The sequence below is a fragment of the Balaenoptera ricei genome, chromosome 11 (assembly GCF_028023285.1).
Source record: "Balaenoptera ricei isolate mBalRic1 chromosome 11, mBalRic1.hap2, whole genome shotgun sequence".
NCBI classification, from domain to species: Eukaryota; Metazoa; Chordata; class Mammalia; order Artiodactyla; family Balaenopteridae; genus Balaenoptera; species Balaenoptera ricei.
In genome coordinates, this window is record NC_082649.1 from 21,730,457 (window position 1) to 21,749,491 (window position 19,035).

The 19,035-nt window shown below is 38.2% G+C and overlaps 1 protein-coding gene and 1 pseudogene across 2 annotated transcripts in view; both read right to left on the reverse strand.

The window, feature by feature from the left end:
- LOC132374466 (olfactory receptor 2M2-like) lies at positions 1–1,010 on the reverse strand (annotated as a pseudogene).
- The window catches only part of ZNF322 (zinc finger protein 322), a 27,182-nt gene continuing 8,971 nt past the window's right edge, over positions 825–19,035 (reverse strand). The window contains exons 3-5 of one of the 2 annotated variants that reach the window (XM_059938158.1): positions 15,708–17,618; positions 14,413–14,517; positions 825–902 (exon numbers count right to left, since the gene is read on the reverse strand). In XM_059938158.1, the coding sequence (XP_059794141.1) occupies positions 16,228–17,436 (1,209 nt within the window). In that variant the 5' untranslated portion in view covers positions 17,437–17,618 and the 3' untranslated portion in view covers positions 825–902; positions 14,413–14,517; positions 15,708–16,227. Of the gene's footprint in view, positions 903–13,239; positions 14,518–15,707; positions 17,619–19,035 lie in introns of those variants that run through there. The other variant, XM_059938157.1, reaches the window with a different exon arrangement.

Genomic DNA, 19,035 nt, shown 5'->3' on the forward strand with positions numbered 1-19,035 from the left:
GTTGTTAAATTATACGGGGCCTTTTTTTCATAAATAAATGTGCAAGAGAGAGTAGTTATGAGAGAAAAATAATCCCTGTAAACCACTATTCAATTTATTCTCTAGATTTCCCCTTCCCTAGTACCTCCCTAGTCTTTGTTCTGGAGGCTGTATATAAGGGGATTCAGCATGGCAGTGAGAATGGTGTAAAAGGCTGACACCATCTTGTCCTGGGTTGGGGAAAGATTAGAAGTGGGCCACATATACATGAACGTAGCTGCTCCATAATACATCACTACAACAATAAGGTGTGAAGCACAGGTGGTGAAAGCCTTGTGCCGACCCTCCCCAGAACTCATGCAAACAACAGTTATAATTACCTGTGTGTAGGAGATGATGATGCGTGCCAAAGGGAAGACGAGCATTAGTGCACAACAGCTAAATGTGTTTCAAATGTGGAAGCATCTGTGTATGAGAGACGTAGGGTGCTGGGACTTCACAGAAGAACTGGGATATTTCTTGGGAACAATACAAAAAGGACAAAGTAGCAGCTACATCAACAATCCCATCAGAGACACCAAGGATCCATGAGGAGGCAGCCATGAGTCCACAGACTTTCCACTTCACGAGATTAGGGTACTGAAGAGGGTAGCAGATGGCAACATAGTGGTCATAGGCCATGAGAGCAAACAAGAAGCCCTCAGCGCCAAATAGGGACACATAGAAGAATACCTGGGCTTCACATCCTGCTACAGAAATGGACTTCCTGCCAGAGAGGTAGGTGCAGGCCATCTTGGGTACAGTGGTGCAGATGAGCATGAGGTCCATGAGGGAGAGCTGGCTGAGGAGGAAGTACATGGGGGTGTGGAGCCGGGTGTCCAGGTAGATGAGGAGAACCATGACAGCGTTTGCCAAGAGCGCCACTGTGAAGAGGCCCAGGACCAGAGAGAACAGAAAGATATGAGTGGCGTGTGACTAAAAATTCCCATCAAGGTGAAGTCAGAGCTAAATGTCTGATCCACCCATTCCATGATGAATATTTTCTTTATCTAGAACCACAAGAAGTTATAAATGTTAAATATCTGGGACAGTTACTTATTCACTGTCCACTCTATGTGTGGTACCCTGGTAAACCAACATACATGATACGGTCAGGACTGGAAAAGGATGAGCAGAGACTTTGCAGTCAGGTGGCGTTAATCACACTCAAGCTCCACCACTACCAACGTGCATGTCCTCTGACAAGTTATTTCTACGTGCTTCATTTTACTTCCTTTACATAGTAGAGATAACTTTTTAATTAAGTTGTGATTATTAAACAAGATATCAATGCAAACCACAGCATCTGGACAGGGCATCTGACTTCTCAAGAAACATATAAGCATTAGAAACATTAGACAGGATTATATCCATAAATTTATCATATGTCAGTATGTAGTGAATTCTGTAACAGAGGATGAGAGCATTTTGAATGTCATTGCCTATATAGTAAAGTAAAATAACGACTAATATTCTGTTGTTTCCAAGAGATATTAACTTTTGCATTTATGTAATCTTATTTGTGCACCAAATTTAGAGACTAAACAGGACTACTACTTATACAATTACATAAATGATGAACTTCCAGTTCAAAATAATTGGTAAATAACTGCAAGTAATTTATACATCATGAATAGATGATTTAATTGTGGATGAGGAAGTAAAAAAATCAAAATTATGATTTATGTTTCAGTCTGAAAGGGCAGTTCTTGAGATTTCCCTACCCAGAGGAGGATTTAACTGAAGCTTAAGTCCATTAGAAGGACCTAGCAGTTTTTTATTCACCATTGTATATTCTTTTTTTCTTAAAGAGGGCCCCTCAGTGTTTTAGAAGTTTCAAGCCCAGCCAGAATTGGCCTGTCCTTGCTCTCATCCCTTCATTGGTAGGAGGCCTATGCGATTCTATCATCCAGAGACTGTCTGCATCTCCTGCCTTGATGTTGGACTGTGGCAAGTGACCCATCATTGCACTGTGGGTATCGTTTGCAAACGGTATCTTTCCTGTTTTCTCCTACTCTCATCCTCCCTGCTCTGGAGATTCATGTCCACTCTAGACTGCCCTTCCTCCAAATTTTGTGGTGAAATTAGCATCTGTGTGTGTGGTTTGTGGGAGGAGACTATGAGGGCTATAATGCGCTTTGATCTAGTCTACTTAGACGCTAGTACTAATTAAGAACACTGATCAAATCCATATTTAGCCTTTTGCTTTTTCTGGAATACACTAGGATTTAGATCCAGAGCCTTCATGATAATAACGTAATGGTATATTTACTTTTAACCTAATAACACTTCAATTTTACTGTAGTATTTTATGCTGAATAAAATTCAAATGAAATCAACTGTGCAGATTATTTCAATAAAAATACACAAATTAATGTCTTGATTAAATTAATTCAATCAGTATTCACTCAGCTAATACTTAAAACTTTTACCATGTTCAGAAAATTATTTTGTAAACATCAAATAATCAATATCCCTATTTACTAATGATAGCATTAACTAACAAGAGTTTTACTTTTCAGATATCTATGCAAAATTATTTTCTAAATAAGTTATTAGAAAAATAGACAAGTTTACAAAACAAGTGTTACCAAAAATATGGAGTTCTCATCTTAATACAATCAATGAAGATAACAAATTTCAAATTCTTGGTTTTTATTAATCAGGGTATTTCAACTATCTCTAGAGTTTTCTGCTATTCTCCCATATTATTGGTTTTAACTTTAATTTTTAAAAAGGTTGTAATTAAAATAAAATGTGCATATTAAAATGGAAATTCTCATATCTTGTTCCCCACAGGTATACAGTTTTTAATAATTTATTTCACCCGCTGGTTACAGCCATAATAATACACTTTTCCTCATGTCAGACTTGACACGAAAGTCACAAATTTATGTCTTTTACAACAAGTAACAGTTGTTGGCCAGGATGTGGAGAAAAGGGAACTCTCGTGCACTGTTGGTGGGATTGTAAATTGGTGCAGGCACTATAGATAGCAGTATGGAAGTTCCTCAAATTATAAATAGAACTGCGATATGATCAGTCATATTCTATTGCATTTGATTCTATTGATTTGAATCTAATCCCCAAAGTTATATGACCCAGATGTTCACTGCAGCATTATTTACATACCAAAGATATGGAAGCAACTGAAATGTCCATCCATAGATGACTGGATAAAGAAGATGTGGCATACATATGCAATGGAGTGTTACTCAGCCTTAAAAAAACCCCGAAACCTTGCCATTTGCAACAACATGGATGGATCTTGAGGGTAGTATGCTAAGTGAAATTAAAAGTGAAAGACAAACATTGCATACTCTCACTTACATATAGAATCTAGAAAACAAAACAAATTGAAAACAAACTCACAGATACAGAGAAAAAAAATGGATGGTTGCCAGATGGGAGGACGTGGGGACTGGGTGAAATAGGTGAAGGGGAATAAGAGGTAAAAACCTCCATTTACGAAATAAATAAGCCATGGGGATACAATATACAGCATAAGGAATATGGACAGTAATATTGTAATAACTCTGTATGTGGACAGATGGTTACTAGACATCTTGGTGATCGTTTCATAATGTATGCAAATGTCAAATCACTATGTAGTACACCTGAAACTAACAATATTGTATATCAACTATATTTCAATAATAAAATATTCTCTTAAACAGCCTTTCTTCTCCTTTCCCATTTTCATCATACATTTTGATAATTATGGTATTTTTTATATCTGTTTCTTCTATTATCTCTCTTTCTAATTTTGTAAAACATTATTAAAAGTCTATTTCTCTTTTTACTGGATTCATTAGAGAGAAAGATGAGTACCTATATCTCTCACTGTGTTACTTCACTAACTATTGTTCCTATTGACAACATTTATTAGAATGTCTTTTTGAAAGATCTTATGATGATTGTTTATTGATTTAAAACTTGAGCCAATTGAAACTTTGTGATATTAAAACAATGCAAACAGTAGGAGCACGGATTACTCTCTGATTAACTACAGGTTTCTACCCTGAACGGGTAACTGAATTGTGAACACTGGTTACTTAAGGGGAGCCTGCAAATGAGAAAATTAGATGTGGGCATTGTAAGAGGAGAGCTAACACTTAAAATGGCCAAATACCTAAATAAGGAGAACTTTATGTAGGGGTGCCAACACCCTAGGAGAACTCTTAATGTTCTGAGCCAATGTCATTATTGTCTTACAGAGCAGTACCGGTTTCATTTGTTTTGCTTCCAGGTATGCACTTGGCTGCCAACTGCTCTGCATGAGGAATGAGGGTTGGAGAGAGAATGGTGGTGGGGCTGACTGGAACAGCATTCTTTGAGCAGATCTTCAGTTAATGCCTTTTCACGTGGGACCTTTGTGTGTAACTCACGACTGCATCAATCTCTGGTTTGTTTTGTTCATCAGATACCCCTGTGCTTTGATCCTTCCATGTATCCCTTGTAATATTTATTTTGCTGATCCTCTCTTCCCCCTAAATCATTGTCCTTGTTTATTGCTACACATACTCTTCAGCACTCTTGAGTTGGAAACCCTCCCAACACTTTCTAAACACACCTCTACAACAGCACTTTTCAAATTGTATTGTAATAATTATTATATATGTACAGATACCCAAAGGTATATGCACATATATGTTCTCACCTCCATGAAACATAAATACTTTGTTACCAGTGTCCTTAGCCATTTCTTTATTCTGTCTTCTGAAAATATTTATAACCATAGTGTCCCTTAATTCTTTAACTGTAAATCTCAATAATCATAAACCATAATTTTGGTTTCTTCACTCCTTTTTATTCCCAAAGACTCAGTCACACAGTCATACGAATTTGTTATTAAAACTAACTCTCTCATTCATACAAGTGCATCTGTTTTTATACCCAAAATCCACAATCCTAATCCTCATATGTTGATAGTTACTATACAAGCTAATTAACCCTTACTTCTGAAGATCCTTAAGTTTCCAGCTCATCCTTTACATATATATTAGTGGCCATTACTGTACTTCAAAAAACTCCAGAAACTTCAACCTAACATTCAGCGTGTTCAAGGATGTAATCAACTTACTAAATAGAGTTTAATTTTCCATAGGAATATTGTACCTCACTCAGTTGGCATATTTCCTATTCTTGACACGTGTTAAGTAACAGTATCGAAACGTTGAAATAAGGCAAAAGGGCAGTTGGCATTGCTTTTCAATATCATACAAAGGCATTGTTTAACAGACTCTCCCAAGAATTATTTAATACAGGGAATGTACCTGTGTTTGTCTCTGTGTTTATGTGTGTGTGTGTGTGTCACTATTCACGGGAACATGTAGTGTTTCTTCATTCCTTCCAACGATAAGAATTTCTGATCAAAAACTAATCTTTAAAATTTGCTAGAGAGCTTAAAGTAACAGCTGATTAAAACTTCTCTGTATTGTCACACCTGCAAAACTATATCTTGCAGCAACACTAGTGGTCAAAAAAATTGTGGTTCAATGATTTTCAAGAACATCTTAGACTGTCTTTAGTTATACAAATAGTAATACAAAGGGTTTTATATAGTAATACACCTAAAATCTTAAACCGTGTTAGTTCAATCTTTTGTATTTTACTTTCTTTCGCACAAAAGAAAATCCCCATCCAAATGCTCGCAAAATGCTTTCTGCTATATAATCCTGAATTAAGGGCCCACGTGTCATTGATCATTACAAACAATGTATCATTAAACACTATATGGCTATGCCTAATTACTTCATTAGAGTACAGAATGAGATTGAGTTTACCTGTATTCCTAGTTCCAAGAGCAGGACCTTCCAAATATAAATTAAATACATATATATGTAAAAGGAAAACTGGAGAGAGGAGAAACAGAGAAAAACCTCTGCTGAGGAAGATGACTGAATTAGTTTAAATTTTGAGCAAAAATGACACTTGGAAGGAATAAGAAACTGAGGAGAAACCACATGGAGAGGACAGATAAAAATTTGGACATGGTCAGGGCATACCAAGTATGAAGAGGTCAGTTCCTCTGTGGATGCCGGACTAACTTGTATTTTCTCTTAGTTATAACACAGCAACATCCTCCTCCTGCAGAACACAGTAAAAAGCCTGCCGCAGGACAGATGGAAAGTACTCACTTAGTGCCGTGATTCTCACAGTGCAATCCCCCAACAAAGTAGCATCAACATTCCCTGGGAACTTGCAGGAAATGCACATTTCCAGGCCCCACCTCTGCCCTACTGAATCAGAAATATGTTTTAACAAGCCTCCAGGTGATTTGGATGCTGGCTACTGTTTGAGAACCACTGCTGTAGTCCATCTTCCTGCTTTCGAAGAGGACCCTCTCATGGCATTCCATATAGAGAAAAGCTAGTACCTATTGGAAACACAGGGCTACTTCTGAAAATTTCCTCTGCCTCTCCCAGTAACATTGTTAAATTCTCAATAAAGTAAATCCTTTACTTCCCCTCCCGTGGATACAATAGTCTCTGATTGCTTTTTGTTTTTAGTACCATTGAGTTATGTCACTCTCCTTGTCAGAGACCTACACAGGCTCCAAACTGTCAGAAAATCGAATGACAACTATTTCTTTTGGGGGTCAGGATACTGCACAAGAGGTTACTCCCACCATCTCAGGAGGTTTCTCCTCATTGTTTTTTGACACAAACCCTGAGAATTCTACTCTTTCATCCCCAAATATTTTCTAATATGAGGTCTTGGCTCAGGTTAGTTCCCTCATGAAGAAGCAGCTTTGTTCTCCAACTCACCCCAACATTTTCAGTTCGTTCCTTCACTCCAGCTCTAGAACAACCACATCACCCTCATGAACTCTATTTCATTTTAATAGATCATATGCTCCCCATTCACTAAATTCAGTCATATGGTCTCTTCTACTGCTCTTGGACCAGAGTGCTGAACTGGGATTTTGAGATCAGATGGGTCTGTGATTGAATCATTGCTCTACTGCCAACAGTGATATTCTCAAGAATCCTCTTTAAAAAAAAATTCTATAGTGAGACCAATATCATCCCTCAGTGTTGTTGCAAAGATAATAAAAGATAACTCAGCATAAAGCTTAATCCAAAACATACGAACTCAGAAAATACAAGCTTCAACCATCTTATTACCATTACCATACTTTTGGTATTTAATCATATTGTATTAGTTTGCTAGACTGCCATAACAAGGTACCAAAAACCAGGAGGACTAAACAATCAAACCTTCCTGTCTCACAGTTCTGAAGGCCAGAAGTGTCAAATCAAGGTGTCAGCAAGACTGGTTCCTTCTGAGTGCTGCAAGGAAGAATCAGTTCCATGCCTCTCACCTAGCTTCTGGTGGTTGCTGGCAACCTTTGGCATTCCCTGGCTAGTAGAAAATAACCCTGATGTGTCCTCCATCTTCGCATGGCAATCTTGCTGTTTTGTGTCTGTTTCCAAATTTCCTCTTTTTATAAGGCCACTAGTCATCTGGATTAACACTCACCCTATTGACCTTATTTTAACTTGATTACCTCTGTAAGGACCAAATCTCCAAATAAGGTCACATTCTGAGGTACTGGGACTTCAACATATAAATTTTGAGGGACACAATTCAATCCATAAAACATATATTAACTTCCATCTTTATTTTTATCCTATTATTTTGTATAATGACTTATTCTCTAAACTAGAGTATAGGCCACTAAAAGATAATGTCATTTTAAAAAGTACTATTTTAATCAAATAGAACTTTGCTTTACAAAGAGTTCAATATGTGCTTCTTAGGGGAAAAAAAGTGTAGATTTAATGAAATAGATCCATGAAGAGATTCTCTGAATGAGTTTTAAAGTTGTGTACATTATAGTACAGTCAAATCATAATGTCTTATATTCACATAATATTCTTTAAAAAGAACCCAAGACCTAGACAAGACTAATATTTCTCAACTTTTAAATATGAGATGAATTAAGGTAGGCCAAGTTAAGATGAAAATATATCTACTGCTTTGGAAGTATCTAAAATAGTATAGGTTGTCATCCATTTCTGCCTCATTGAAACCATGAAGGTGCTAGAAATTTTGAAATTTAAACTTCTTTTTCCAATCTTACCTTCTGGTGTTTCCCAAGAAGAAACAATAGCACTGAGTAAATAAAAAGGCTTAAATTCCTAGGATTTTTTCCCCTAGTTAAATTTCTTAGTCCATAGGGATTTAGTCTCTTGCCTTTAATTCCACTGGTGAAGTTATCTTCAATTTTTTCCAAGGTCATCAAGGTAATTGCTTCTGTTTCCAGCATAAGCTTTGTTTTTGATACCAGGTAGTAGAGAATGATCTGTTTCTTTCATCATTAATAATACAGACTGCTTGAAATAGTCACCTAATGTCTGGCTTTAAACATCTTCACAATTTCTCCTGCCTTTGAGTGGTTCTCAAACTTAGATACTTACTAGACTCTTTTGAGGAGATGATTCAAAAATGTTTTCTAGTACCTGACCTTTCTGGACTCATTGAATCAGAATCTCTTCGGAAGAAACCAGGCATTGCTATGTTAAAAATCTTCCCAGTTGATTCTATTGTGCAGGCTCTCTTCTTCCAAAGTTAACAATGACATCTTGGTCCCTGGATTTCATTGTTCTCTATCCCATGGAAAAACTTGTTCAATAAGCTTTTTTCGTTCACCCTATTTTCTTTGTCAGTTGACACTTTCAGATTAAGCTACTAATAAGCCTCAAACATGCTTGTTCTTCATTAAACAGCTTTCATATAATGCATAGGCTTGCTGCCAGTGATATTTTACTTTACTATGGTTAAGAAAAAGAGCAGAATTATTTGCTAATTCAGAGTCTGAGATGATTGCTGAGTTGATGAGGGATATTCCCTTCTGTACCACTTTTTTAATTATTACTTTTTGGGGAATATTTCGAATGTTCAATAATGGCCACACATTGTCTTAAAATAGACATCACCAGTCACTATTGGCCTCTTTTTCCTTATGACAGGAGTGATTCAAATACTGGGCCTTCACTCAACAGTCATTACATTCTTAGTTCTCTCTTTGTATGGCTCCCACTAAAACTTCCTGCCTGACCCAAATTAGAAATCTTTAAAAGCTCAGATTCAAATGCCTGATACTTATCATCAGTTGGACAGTTTGGGGATATGTGTTAGTTCTTCTGATCACCGGGAAATGTGGAGTCCTATCATTTCCATGAGAAGGACCCATGGGAGGAGAAGTCCAGTAAACACTCAGAAGCCCCAGTAACACTATGAGTAAGAATAGTTGGAGAGCTCCTCCCTATAAGTGCCAAATGAGGGATAGATGGAGCCTTACCAAAACTCTACCTACCTTATTTCATCTCAGTCCCCAAATCCATTAAGCTACTTTGTAGCTGATTTAGAGTATTGAGCAAGTTTCTGTGTAACTGGGCTTCATGATACCAGATCCAATGGTGCATCAAGGGTCCGTGTTAAATAGAGATGCTCTATGAAGCCTCTGTCAATTCACAGGAAAAGAATAACTGAGAAAAAGCTCCTCACTCTTTACTGGGCTTTGTAGAGACTTAATGCTGCACAATGGGATACAAAGGATGGCCATGTGACCTGAGCTTCCTTTTAGATATTGAGTATCATCTGACGCATAATCCATAAAATTGTGCAAGCCCAGTAGAGTCCTTCATCCATGGATATCTTCCATAGTCACTTCCGGTCATCAGAGAACAGATACCAGAGAGCCTTCCAAGGATGTATGAGTTCCATATAAATTCATATTTTGTACAGATATTTATATTCAGATATTTAGATTTGAGTAGCTAGAAAGCAATATGAAACACAGTCCAAGTACAGAAAGCACAGTAAACAAAAAACAAGTATGTTCAGTGGATAGCAAGGAAAACTGCCTAACTAGGTAAGAGTTTATGGAATATATGAAAATGTTTTCAGTTATAAGTAATAGAAACCCAACTCAATAAGACGTAATCAAAAAGGACTTTTTTTCTCATCTTTTTTTCAGCCATGGTTCTTGACCCATCTCTTGGCAATTTTCTCAGCTCTGCTTTCTGTCACTCCCCAGAGCCAGATCAACCATGCCTGTGGACTGAGTGGGGAGGAGTTTATATAAGATTTTTCCTTTAGTCTAATTGGGCCAACATAGTTTATGTGCCCACCTTAGACCCATAATGCTAATCAGGATAATGCTAGGTGCTAAATTAGCTTAAACTTGGGCTCACAAACCAAAGGAAATGGTATTTCATGCTTGAAGTTGCCCTCGATTCATCAAACCACACTCCTGCCGCACAACAGATGAGGGTGAAATGTCAGCTCTAGATTAATTTCAGAAAATATATCTAAAAAGGGATCAAATTTTAGGCTCCGTAAAAGCTAGGTTAGAAAACGTACAGTTGATGCTATAAGTAATGGAAAGTAATCTATTTAAGGTTGCATAAGACAGTGTAAAAAGCAGGTAAACCTACTGAACTGAGTAGGATGGAGAGAAAGAGGAGAGATAAGAGAGATTATTGTAAAAATCAAAACTAATAAGTTTCCGGACTAGAGTGGTTATAATAAGAATGCAAATGAAGGAATAAGGGTGAGAGACATGAAGAAAGTATAACAGGATCTGGTGACAGGGGAGAGAAAAGAAAGAGTCAAAGATGATACCCTGGCTCAGCAAAGGTGGTGCCATCAATCCTAATGGAAAAATTGGGACATGGGTCAGTGGTTGGAAATGGAAATGAGTTGGATTTTACATGGTTTGAGCCTTTAAGAGAAATGACTCAGGATGCTGGAAAACTAAAATTAGCTCTTATGGGAATGAGAATTTGGAGGTTACTTACATCTGAGTAAAAGACATACAATACAGATGAATACATTTTCTAAGAAAAAGCAGGTAATCAGCCCCTATGCTTTACGAGATTAGGAAAAAAGGAGCCAACATAGGCGTCAACAGAAAGAAATGTCAGAAAGACAGGGTGAGAATCAGTACTATACTGTATTGCTAAGGACAAAAAAAGAGGCAGGCAACTGATGTGCCGTGTTGGAGAGCACATCATCCACTTTGTTTCAAAGGTTGCTCATGATCTTTGAGAGAATAGCTAGGTAGGAAACTGTGTAAAGCCAGATTATAGCATGATAGGAAATGAACACTTAGAAACGGAGGCAGTATAGATTTTAAGCTGGTGAATTCTGGAAAGGGGAAAATTAAGAGAAACACTAGCCTATTAAGGGCAACCTAAAGTTTAAAAAAAAAAAAAAAGACAGGGAATGAAACGGCATCTATACATATTTGAAGACATGAGGGAAAATCTCAATGAAGGAAATAAATGAAAAAATCTAGAGAGAGATAAATGAGGAAGGTTTCAGAGGTTGTTGAAGAGAATGTGCTTGGCATGTTAAAGGAGTCAGGACGTTTATTCCTTTGGGAGAAGAAAGGCAGGATAAAGAGATTTGTTTTGAAGTGGTCAGGAGGCCTCTACTAGAGATTTTTCTCGTTGGAGTAGATGATCCTATGCAGGGGTGGTGGTGGCTGAATAGGGCTGGAGAATGAGGGCTGAGAGTGTGGGCTTATGACATTGACAGAGGAGAGAAGACAGGTCACTGCAGCCCTGTTCCAAACAACTGTGACTGTTCCAAACAACTCCTTATCAGTCCCCTGCTCAGTCAGAAACAACTGATGTGTTTTAAACTGCCTGTTGGTAAATCATGGCCCTACTGCCCCCGAACCAATTGCCCTCATTTCTCCCAAAGCAGCTCCAACTTCATCTGCAAGACTGAGGCTCCTCATCTAGACGAGGTGCTGGATTCAATAGTGAGGATGTTCACTTCGAATTCCATATAAAAGACTTCTCATTTTCAGATACATTAATGCAAATTGCTGAGCCAGGCAATTAAGACCAAGATTCCTGGATACAAGAGGGTTGCAGAGAATTTGAAAGTGGGTATAAAAGATAAACAACAGGAGTTACTCCAAGAGACTTCTCCTTTCTTCACTAATTACCAATTATTTGATGTTATCAGTTACTACTGAGAGTTGGATTCCTATACCCCTATTTTTAAAGTGTCCTGTGCCAGATGGAAAAAGGATTCTCTCTGCAAGGGTTAACTGCCTTCAGCCTCCCTCACTTTAAAGTCCAAATCTCTGCTTGGGTAATGACACAAGCTAATATTTTGGGCATGAAACAACAAAGCTTCAGTCACATACAAGTCCTCCCCAGCCCGTCAGGAAGCAATGTGAAGAACTCTTTCAAGAAACTCTTGGGGCATACACGTGTACTGGGAGGCACCTTTCCCTTCTTCTACCCGAGTGTGGCACCATTTCTCTTCTAATTACTTGTAAGGGCTATGACTAGTGTTTTTCCCAGAAATATTTCTCGCCACAGCCCAGCTAAACGTTGGGATGTAGCATCACTTTAAGTGGGGGGATAAGCATAAAGGCCACAGGCCTTGTTTTAGCCACACCACTTTATGTCAAAAGAAAAAACAAAACTTGAAATTGTACCATTTTCCCTTCCCCTTTTCATCCATCCAAATTGTCTTAACTTTTCTTTTCCCACAATGAGAGCCACTTAAAATGCTGGGACCTATTCTGTGGCAGAGCAAACAGATGTAAACTGGGGCAAACTTCATAATGGGAGGTAAATCAGTGCCACCATTTTTACACCATCTCCTTTGCCTCACTCCAACACATGATAAGATGAGGTGATAAGAGGTAGAACTGGAGTCATACATGAATTCCACTGGGAATTGAAAATTCAAAATTGTCCTTTATTTTGAGGGTATAGACAGAAGTTTTGTTGTTTCTGAATTTTAGTCCCAAATACGGTCAGTTTAAGCTATTACTCCTCCCTGTGCTCTGTATGTAATGCAATGGGGAGGCTCCAAAAGGATCCAATGCCTACAGCAGAGCAAAGACAATAACTCCTTCCAGGTTTCCATTCATTATTTGCCTTAGCATCAAAAATTCCTGGAATTCTTAAAAAAAAAAAAAAAAAATCTTGGAATTCTAGAGATGGTCCAATGGCTATCATCACCACCAGGCCAAAGGGTCACATGAATATCCACTTTATTCTTTTTCCCCCCAGCTTTACTGAGATATAACTGACAAATAAAATTGTAAGGTATTTAAAGTGTACACTATGACAGTTTGATATATGTATACACTGTGAAAGGACTCCTGAACATCTGCTTTATTCTAACGCAAGTGTAGGGGAAATGCTTTTTCTTAGTACAGTGGAGGCAAAAATGGAGTTTTCAGAACAATGCTTTTATTTAAGAATTAAGGGAAAACAAAAACATTAAAGCATAGGAATACATTGACTGAATACAAGTGTCTCGTTTGGTCTGAAATCGTGAAAAAGTCACTCTGACTACTTACCTGAGGTAGATTTAGGTTGGCACTGTTTCAAGAGAACCTCCATCCATCCCAGAAGTTACCTTCTAGTTTTGGTTACAGGCTCCCAAGTGGTCCTTTCCAACCTCAGGTTATTCTATATGAGTAATACCAACACCTTTTTCCCCCCATGGTTAAAAGCCCTCAGACCTGTTTCATACCCCCAAAGTTCTCCGTCTGAGGGATGGTCCATTCTTAATTTACTTAAAGACTAGAGACAATTACCAGGAAGATTAGTTGAAAGAAGGGGCAAGTCATTGCCCTGCCAAAGATACAAACTCTGTTCCCTTCTCCAAGTTCTCTCTAATGACTAACAAGTAGCCATAAGGACTAATTTTCATCACCACCAAGCCATACACCCAATACTATTTTAAGAATTACAATTGTCAAACATATACTAGTGATAGGCATGGTTTTCACCAAAGAGAAACAAATACATCTTGTGTGTTTTATCACACCGAGCAACTATTTATGGTATAAGAGCTATTTATGAAAATTACTAAAATACATCAGATCAAATAAACTTCTAGGACCTGTTTTCTAAAAGAAGAAAGAAAAAAACACCCTAGAATCAGATTCCTTATTATCACTATGAGCTATATCCTCTGACCCTAAGATTATCAAGGTCATCAACCAGTCATCAGGATCAAAGCTTAGAGCCATACACAAGGTGGCAGTGCAACAGTTGGCCACCGCCATGAGTCCGAACACCAACGCTCTCTGGAGTTCAGGATTTGCTAAGATAAACCAGAGGACTCAAAATACTTATTCACCAAGCCTACAGTCCCAAATACTGTAGAAGTTTTAAGTATTTATATTACATGTCTTTTAATCTGAGGGAAGAAAAAAACCTCAGAAGTGTCCACTTACAGATCCCTAGATTAATTAGAGTATTTCTGGAGAATATTAAAGGTAATCATAATTATTCTGTTAAGTTGGAGATAAGTGCTTATCCTTAAACCTCTGATGAATCTGCCAACTACTTTTCCCTTCTAGCATTTAGAATCCTACATTACAAGCGAAATATATACCTTATATTGTGGTGATTGCAGTCTTTTCCCTGGGAATAAAAAGTATTCTCTTTCCTTGGCAGAACCGAAGTAAATGAAAGGCATGTCATTATGCGGCTTGATTTGCTATAAACAGCAGGATAATGGAGTGGAAAAAAAAAAACAAAACACCAGCTTTTGAGTCACGATTCTCAAAATCAAAGTCTAGCTTCTCCATTAATAATGCATCATTATGTGTTTTACTCTGTAAAGTTTAAAGCCTACTCAGGCTTAAACCTTTCTTTCAGCTTTCTCTTAATTATTTTGCAAGGAGCTGATGAGGATATCTTACCATTGAAAGAAACATGATAAATGAAGTCACAAAAGTACTAGCAAAAATCATAACTATTATCCTGGAATGTGCATCTCTGAGTTGAGAAGAAATGAATCTCTAAAGCTGAAACTGCAAATACCAGTAATAATTTGAAAGATTTTAGGGAAAGGAAACTTGTGAGGGTATGCCTCAACTCACAAGTAAAAAGCTGAGTATTCTACCTCGTTATGAGGTTGGCCCTCCAAAGGGGAAGCCTTGGGAAGAGTTTTGATCTACGATAACTACTCCCTAGCTGCTTAGTTCTTTTCACAACCAGCGAAAGGTTCCCATGCTGCTATCAACACACTAGTCCCCATTCCAGCCAAGACTTACAAAATCGACAGAGGCAAAGTAAATGTACTTCTTTCCCCCAACAGTAACACATGCCACACCATCTATCTCAAGGTTACAGTCCTTTTCTTTATTGGAGTTCCAAATTTTAAAAACTGTAAGTAAAGCAATCATTAAGTGGTTCAGATAAAAGAAAAGCATCTTTACCTGAGTTTCCCATCAGGCCTACTCTGACCTGCCCTAGCTCCTCCCAGAAAAAGTTTCTGGGTATCTAAAAAAAAGTTTACATATTGACTCATTAAAAGTCATCTCTACTATATGGGTCAACTAACTATGAGAACAGTTCTTCTCATACCTATTAAATGTACAGAGTCCACAGTTAGATCTCTTACTAGAACAAAATTATCTGCAGAGTAGGTTCTTTGGGGCACAATAAGGTAGGGATTTCCTGCAAGGCTTTTTTTAGACTCAAGGTTATTTATAGGGTTTTTCACTTATGTGAGTTCCCCAGTATACCACAAAAACCAATCACTGACAGAAGCTTTCCTCATTCAGAGAATTCATAAGGTCTTTCCTCAGATTGTTTTTTTTTTTTTTTTGGGGGGGTGCAAACCCAAGAAGGCTCTCCACCTAATGCTTCTGCCACCTTCAAGGTAAATATAGAAATTTTCACCTGTATGGCTTCTCTGATTGGTAAGAAAGTCATAGTTCTGTTAGAAGCTTTCTTCACACTTGTGGGGGTCTCTCCCCAGTGGGGTGTTCTGACATCCAACGAAATGTGCACACTCTCTGAAGCACTGTTGACACAGGGTATTAAAAATGCTGTCCACCAATGTGAATTCTCTTGGAATGAGAAGAGGTGACCATTGCTAGAAAGCTTTCTCACATTCACCAAATTTGTAAGGTTTCCCACCTGTATGAATCCTCTTGTGGGTGATCAGATACAAGCTTGGACTAAAGGTTTTCCCAAACTCAGAGCATTTGTAAGGTTTCTCATTGGAGTGGTTGATAAGGTTCTGTAAGGACAGCTCTCTGGGCAAACCATTTCTCAACTTCCTACAACTGCAGATTCTCTGGTCCGCAGTGAAATCTGAGCTCTGAGGAAAGTCTGAGATTTGCTTAGAGTTCTTCATCTTAAGGAGTTCTCTTACATTGTAAATACATTTTTTATGGCATTATAACTTCTTGTCTGGTCAAGACATTTGTGAGGCTTCTGATGCATGGGGAGGGCTGAGCTCAAGACCTTTTTCACCCACATCACAGATATATGGTTTTTCACCGATGTGGATTGTCTGATGTTGAAGAAGGGCTGAGCTCTGGTGAAAGCTTTTATCACAGACACCGTATTTATAATGCAGCTCCTCTGTCTGAGTTCTCATTTTCTGTTGGGCAACAAAGTCCATGCCCAGGAGGAAGCCACTCTCACATGCAGACCACTGATGTGGTTTCTCTTCCATGTGAATTCTTTGATGCACAATAAGGTCTGAACTACAGCTGAAACTCTTCTCATATTCCAGGCATTTAAAAGTGTGAGTGTGAGTTGCCTGGTGCCTGATTAGGTTGGCGCTCCGAGTAAAACTTCGCATACATTCTAAGCATTTATACGGCTTCTCACCTGTGTGGACTCTCTGGTGTACAATAAGGTCTGATTTCTGGCCAAAGCATTTCTCACAGGCACCACACTTATAGGGCTTCTCCCCAGTATGAACTCTTTTATGAACAATGAAGGCTGAACGGTGTCGGTAACTTTTCTCACACTTATTACATTTGTAGGGCCTTTCACCAGTATGAGTTCTCTGGTGGCTAATAAGATCTGATTTCCCACTAAAAGCTTTTTCACACTCCAGACACTTAAATGGTTTCTCACCTGTGTGAGTTCTTCGGTGTCTTATGAGGTTTGTACTTCGGCTGAAGCATTTGTCACACTCACTACATAGATATGGTTTCTCGCCTGTATGGCTTCGCTGGTGGACAAGCAGATCAGAGCTCTGACCAAAATTCTTGCCACAAATATCACATGTATAGAATTTTTTACCTGCATGTGTTCTCTGGTGTCCTGAAAGGGCTAAGTGGTGCCAAAAGCTCTTCTCACATTTGCTACATTTATAAGGTTTCTCATAATTGTGGATCCTCTGGTGTGAAATAAGATCTGAGCTTTGGATGAAGGTTTTCTCACACATATCACATCTATAAGGTTTCTCCCCAGTATGGGTTCTCTCACACATAATAAGAGCTAAGTTTTCACAGAAGTTTTGCTCACGTTCAAGGCACTGGTATATCTGATCATCTATTTGAGCAATCTCATGCACATGAATAAAAATCTTTTTACCCTTCTGAGGGCACACATGATATATTTTCCTTTTTTGAGTTCTCTGATTATACCTCTCTTCTGAAGTGTACATTTTCTATGGCTCTCTCCTAGGGAGTTTTCCACTGGTCTTCCTGACCCATCATTTTCTTCACAGTCATTTTCTCAATGAGAACTTGAAAGATACATCTGTTTTAGACCTTTCAGTCATGAGCAGCTCCTCTCTGCAAGTTTCCAGCATCATATATACTAATTCTTTACTTGGTATTTCCAACCCTGTGAGACAAAGAAGAAGTATTATTTATATTCCTTTAACTAAGAAAAAAATGCTCAAAATTAAAATTGCTGCAGAAAAGACAGAATTTCTGCATCAAAGTCCACAAGTGCTCTAGGTTTTACAGGGGTTGAAAGCAGTTAGTTTTCCTCTTTGCTAGTATAAAACCAATCAGCAACACATACAGGGCAAGTACCAGGAAGAATTGTTTCTTTAATGAACTCAGGTGATCTCAAAACCAGGATTCCTCCTCTTCCTTTGGTTCAACTGAATAATCAAGACGCCTAATAATTAGTACGCCTGCTCATGAAGAAAACAGTCCAAAAGGGGCTATGAGTATGTGTGCAGTCCTTTCTATAGTGAGGTTTGGAAGAAAATGGTTAATGATCATTAGAATTCCCAGTGCAAAGAGAGAGAAAGTAAGTTTCTATGACTATCATCCTAGCTGTGTGATGTCAGGTAAGTTACTTAATCACTCTGTATGTAGTTTCCTCATCTATAAAATGGATTAATGATGGAAATTATCTCACATCATTGAGGTGAATAATAAATTAATCACGATCTATCTCATGGTAAGCACTCTGTGTTAGCTATTATAATAACTATTATTATGATAAAGGGGCCTAAGATTCTGCTTTGATATGGTCGTATGAGCACAAAGCTTGCTCAAAAAGAAAAATCCCAACTTACTGCTGATAAAAAAAAAATAGGATGACTTTGCTTCCTATTTTACTGAGAAAATCTAAGGAAGCCAAAAACCAAAAACATAAAAAAAACACTTCCACATGCTCCCACCACATCAACCAACCTCTTCCAAGTGTGGTCATGCACTCTCCATCTTTCCTTCTGTTACCACGGATAACAAACTGCCCCTGCTCAATCTAAGGACAGCCTGTCCATTGGTGTACTGGATTCCACCCCTTTTTGCCACAAAGACATCACTCCTGCAATTCTATCCTCTCTCTCCTGCAATATCAATTTGTTCTTTCCTATTGGATCACACTAATCAGCAAACTAGCTGTTACCTCTCTCCTAAAACAAAAGCACTAACAAGAAACTTCTCTCAACCACCTCACGCTCGATCTATTGTCTCACTTCTGTTTCTCTTTACAGCAAAATTCCTCAAAAGAAATCAACCTGTTTATTGTCTTTAATTCTTATTTTCCAAGGTTTCTGGAACATACTCCAATCAAATACCCTCACTACTCCACCAAAACTGCTCCTATTAGAACCTACCAGTCCCTAGGAAATCTGACTCCTAGTTACCACTCCGACACACTTCCCTGCTCTTCTCGTGTGTACTGCACGCTAGTCACCTTGGCTTCCTTGCTATTGTTCAAACAAGCCAGGTCCATTCCCATTTCAAGGTCTTTGTGCTTGGAGTCTCTCCCTGCTAAAGTGCTCTTCCTTTAGATCTTC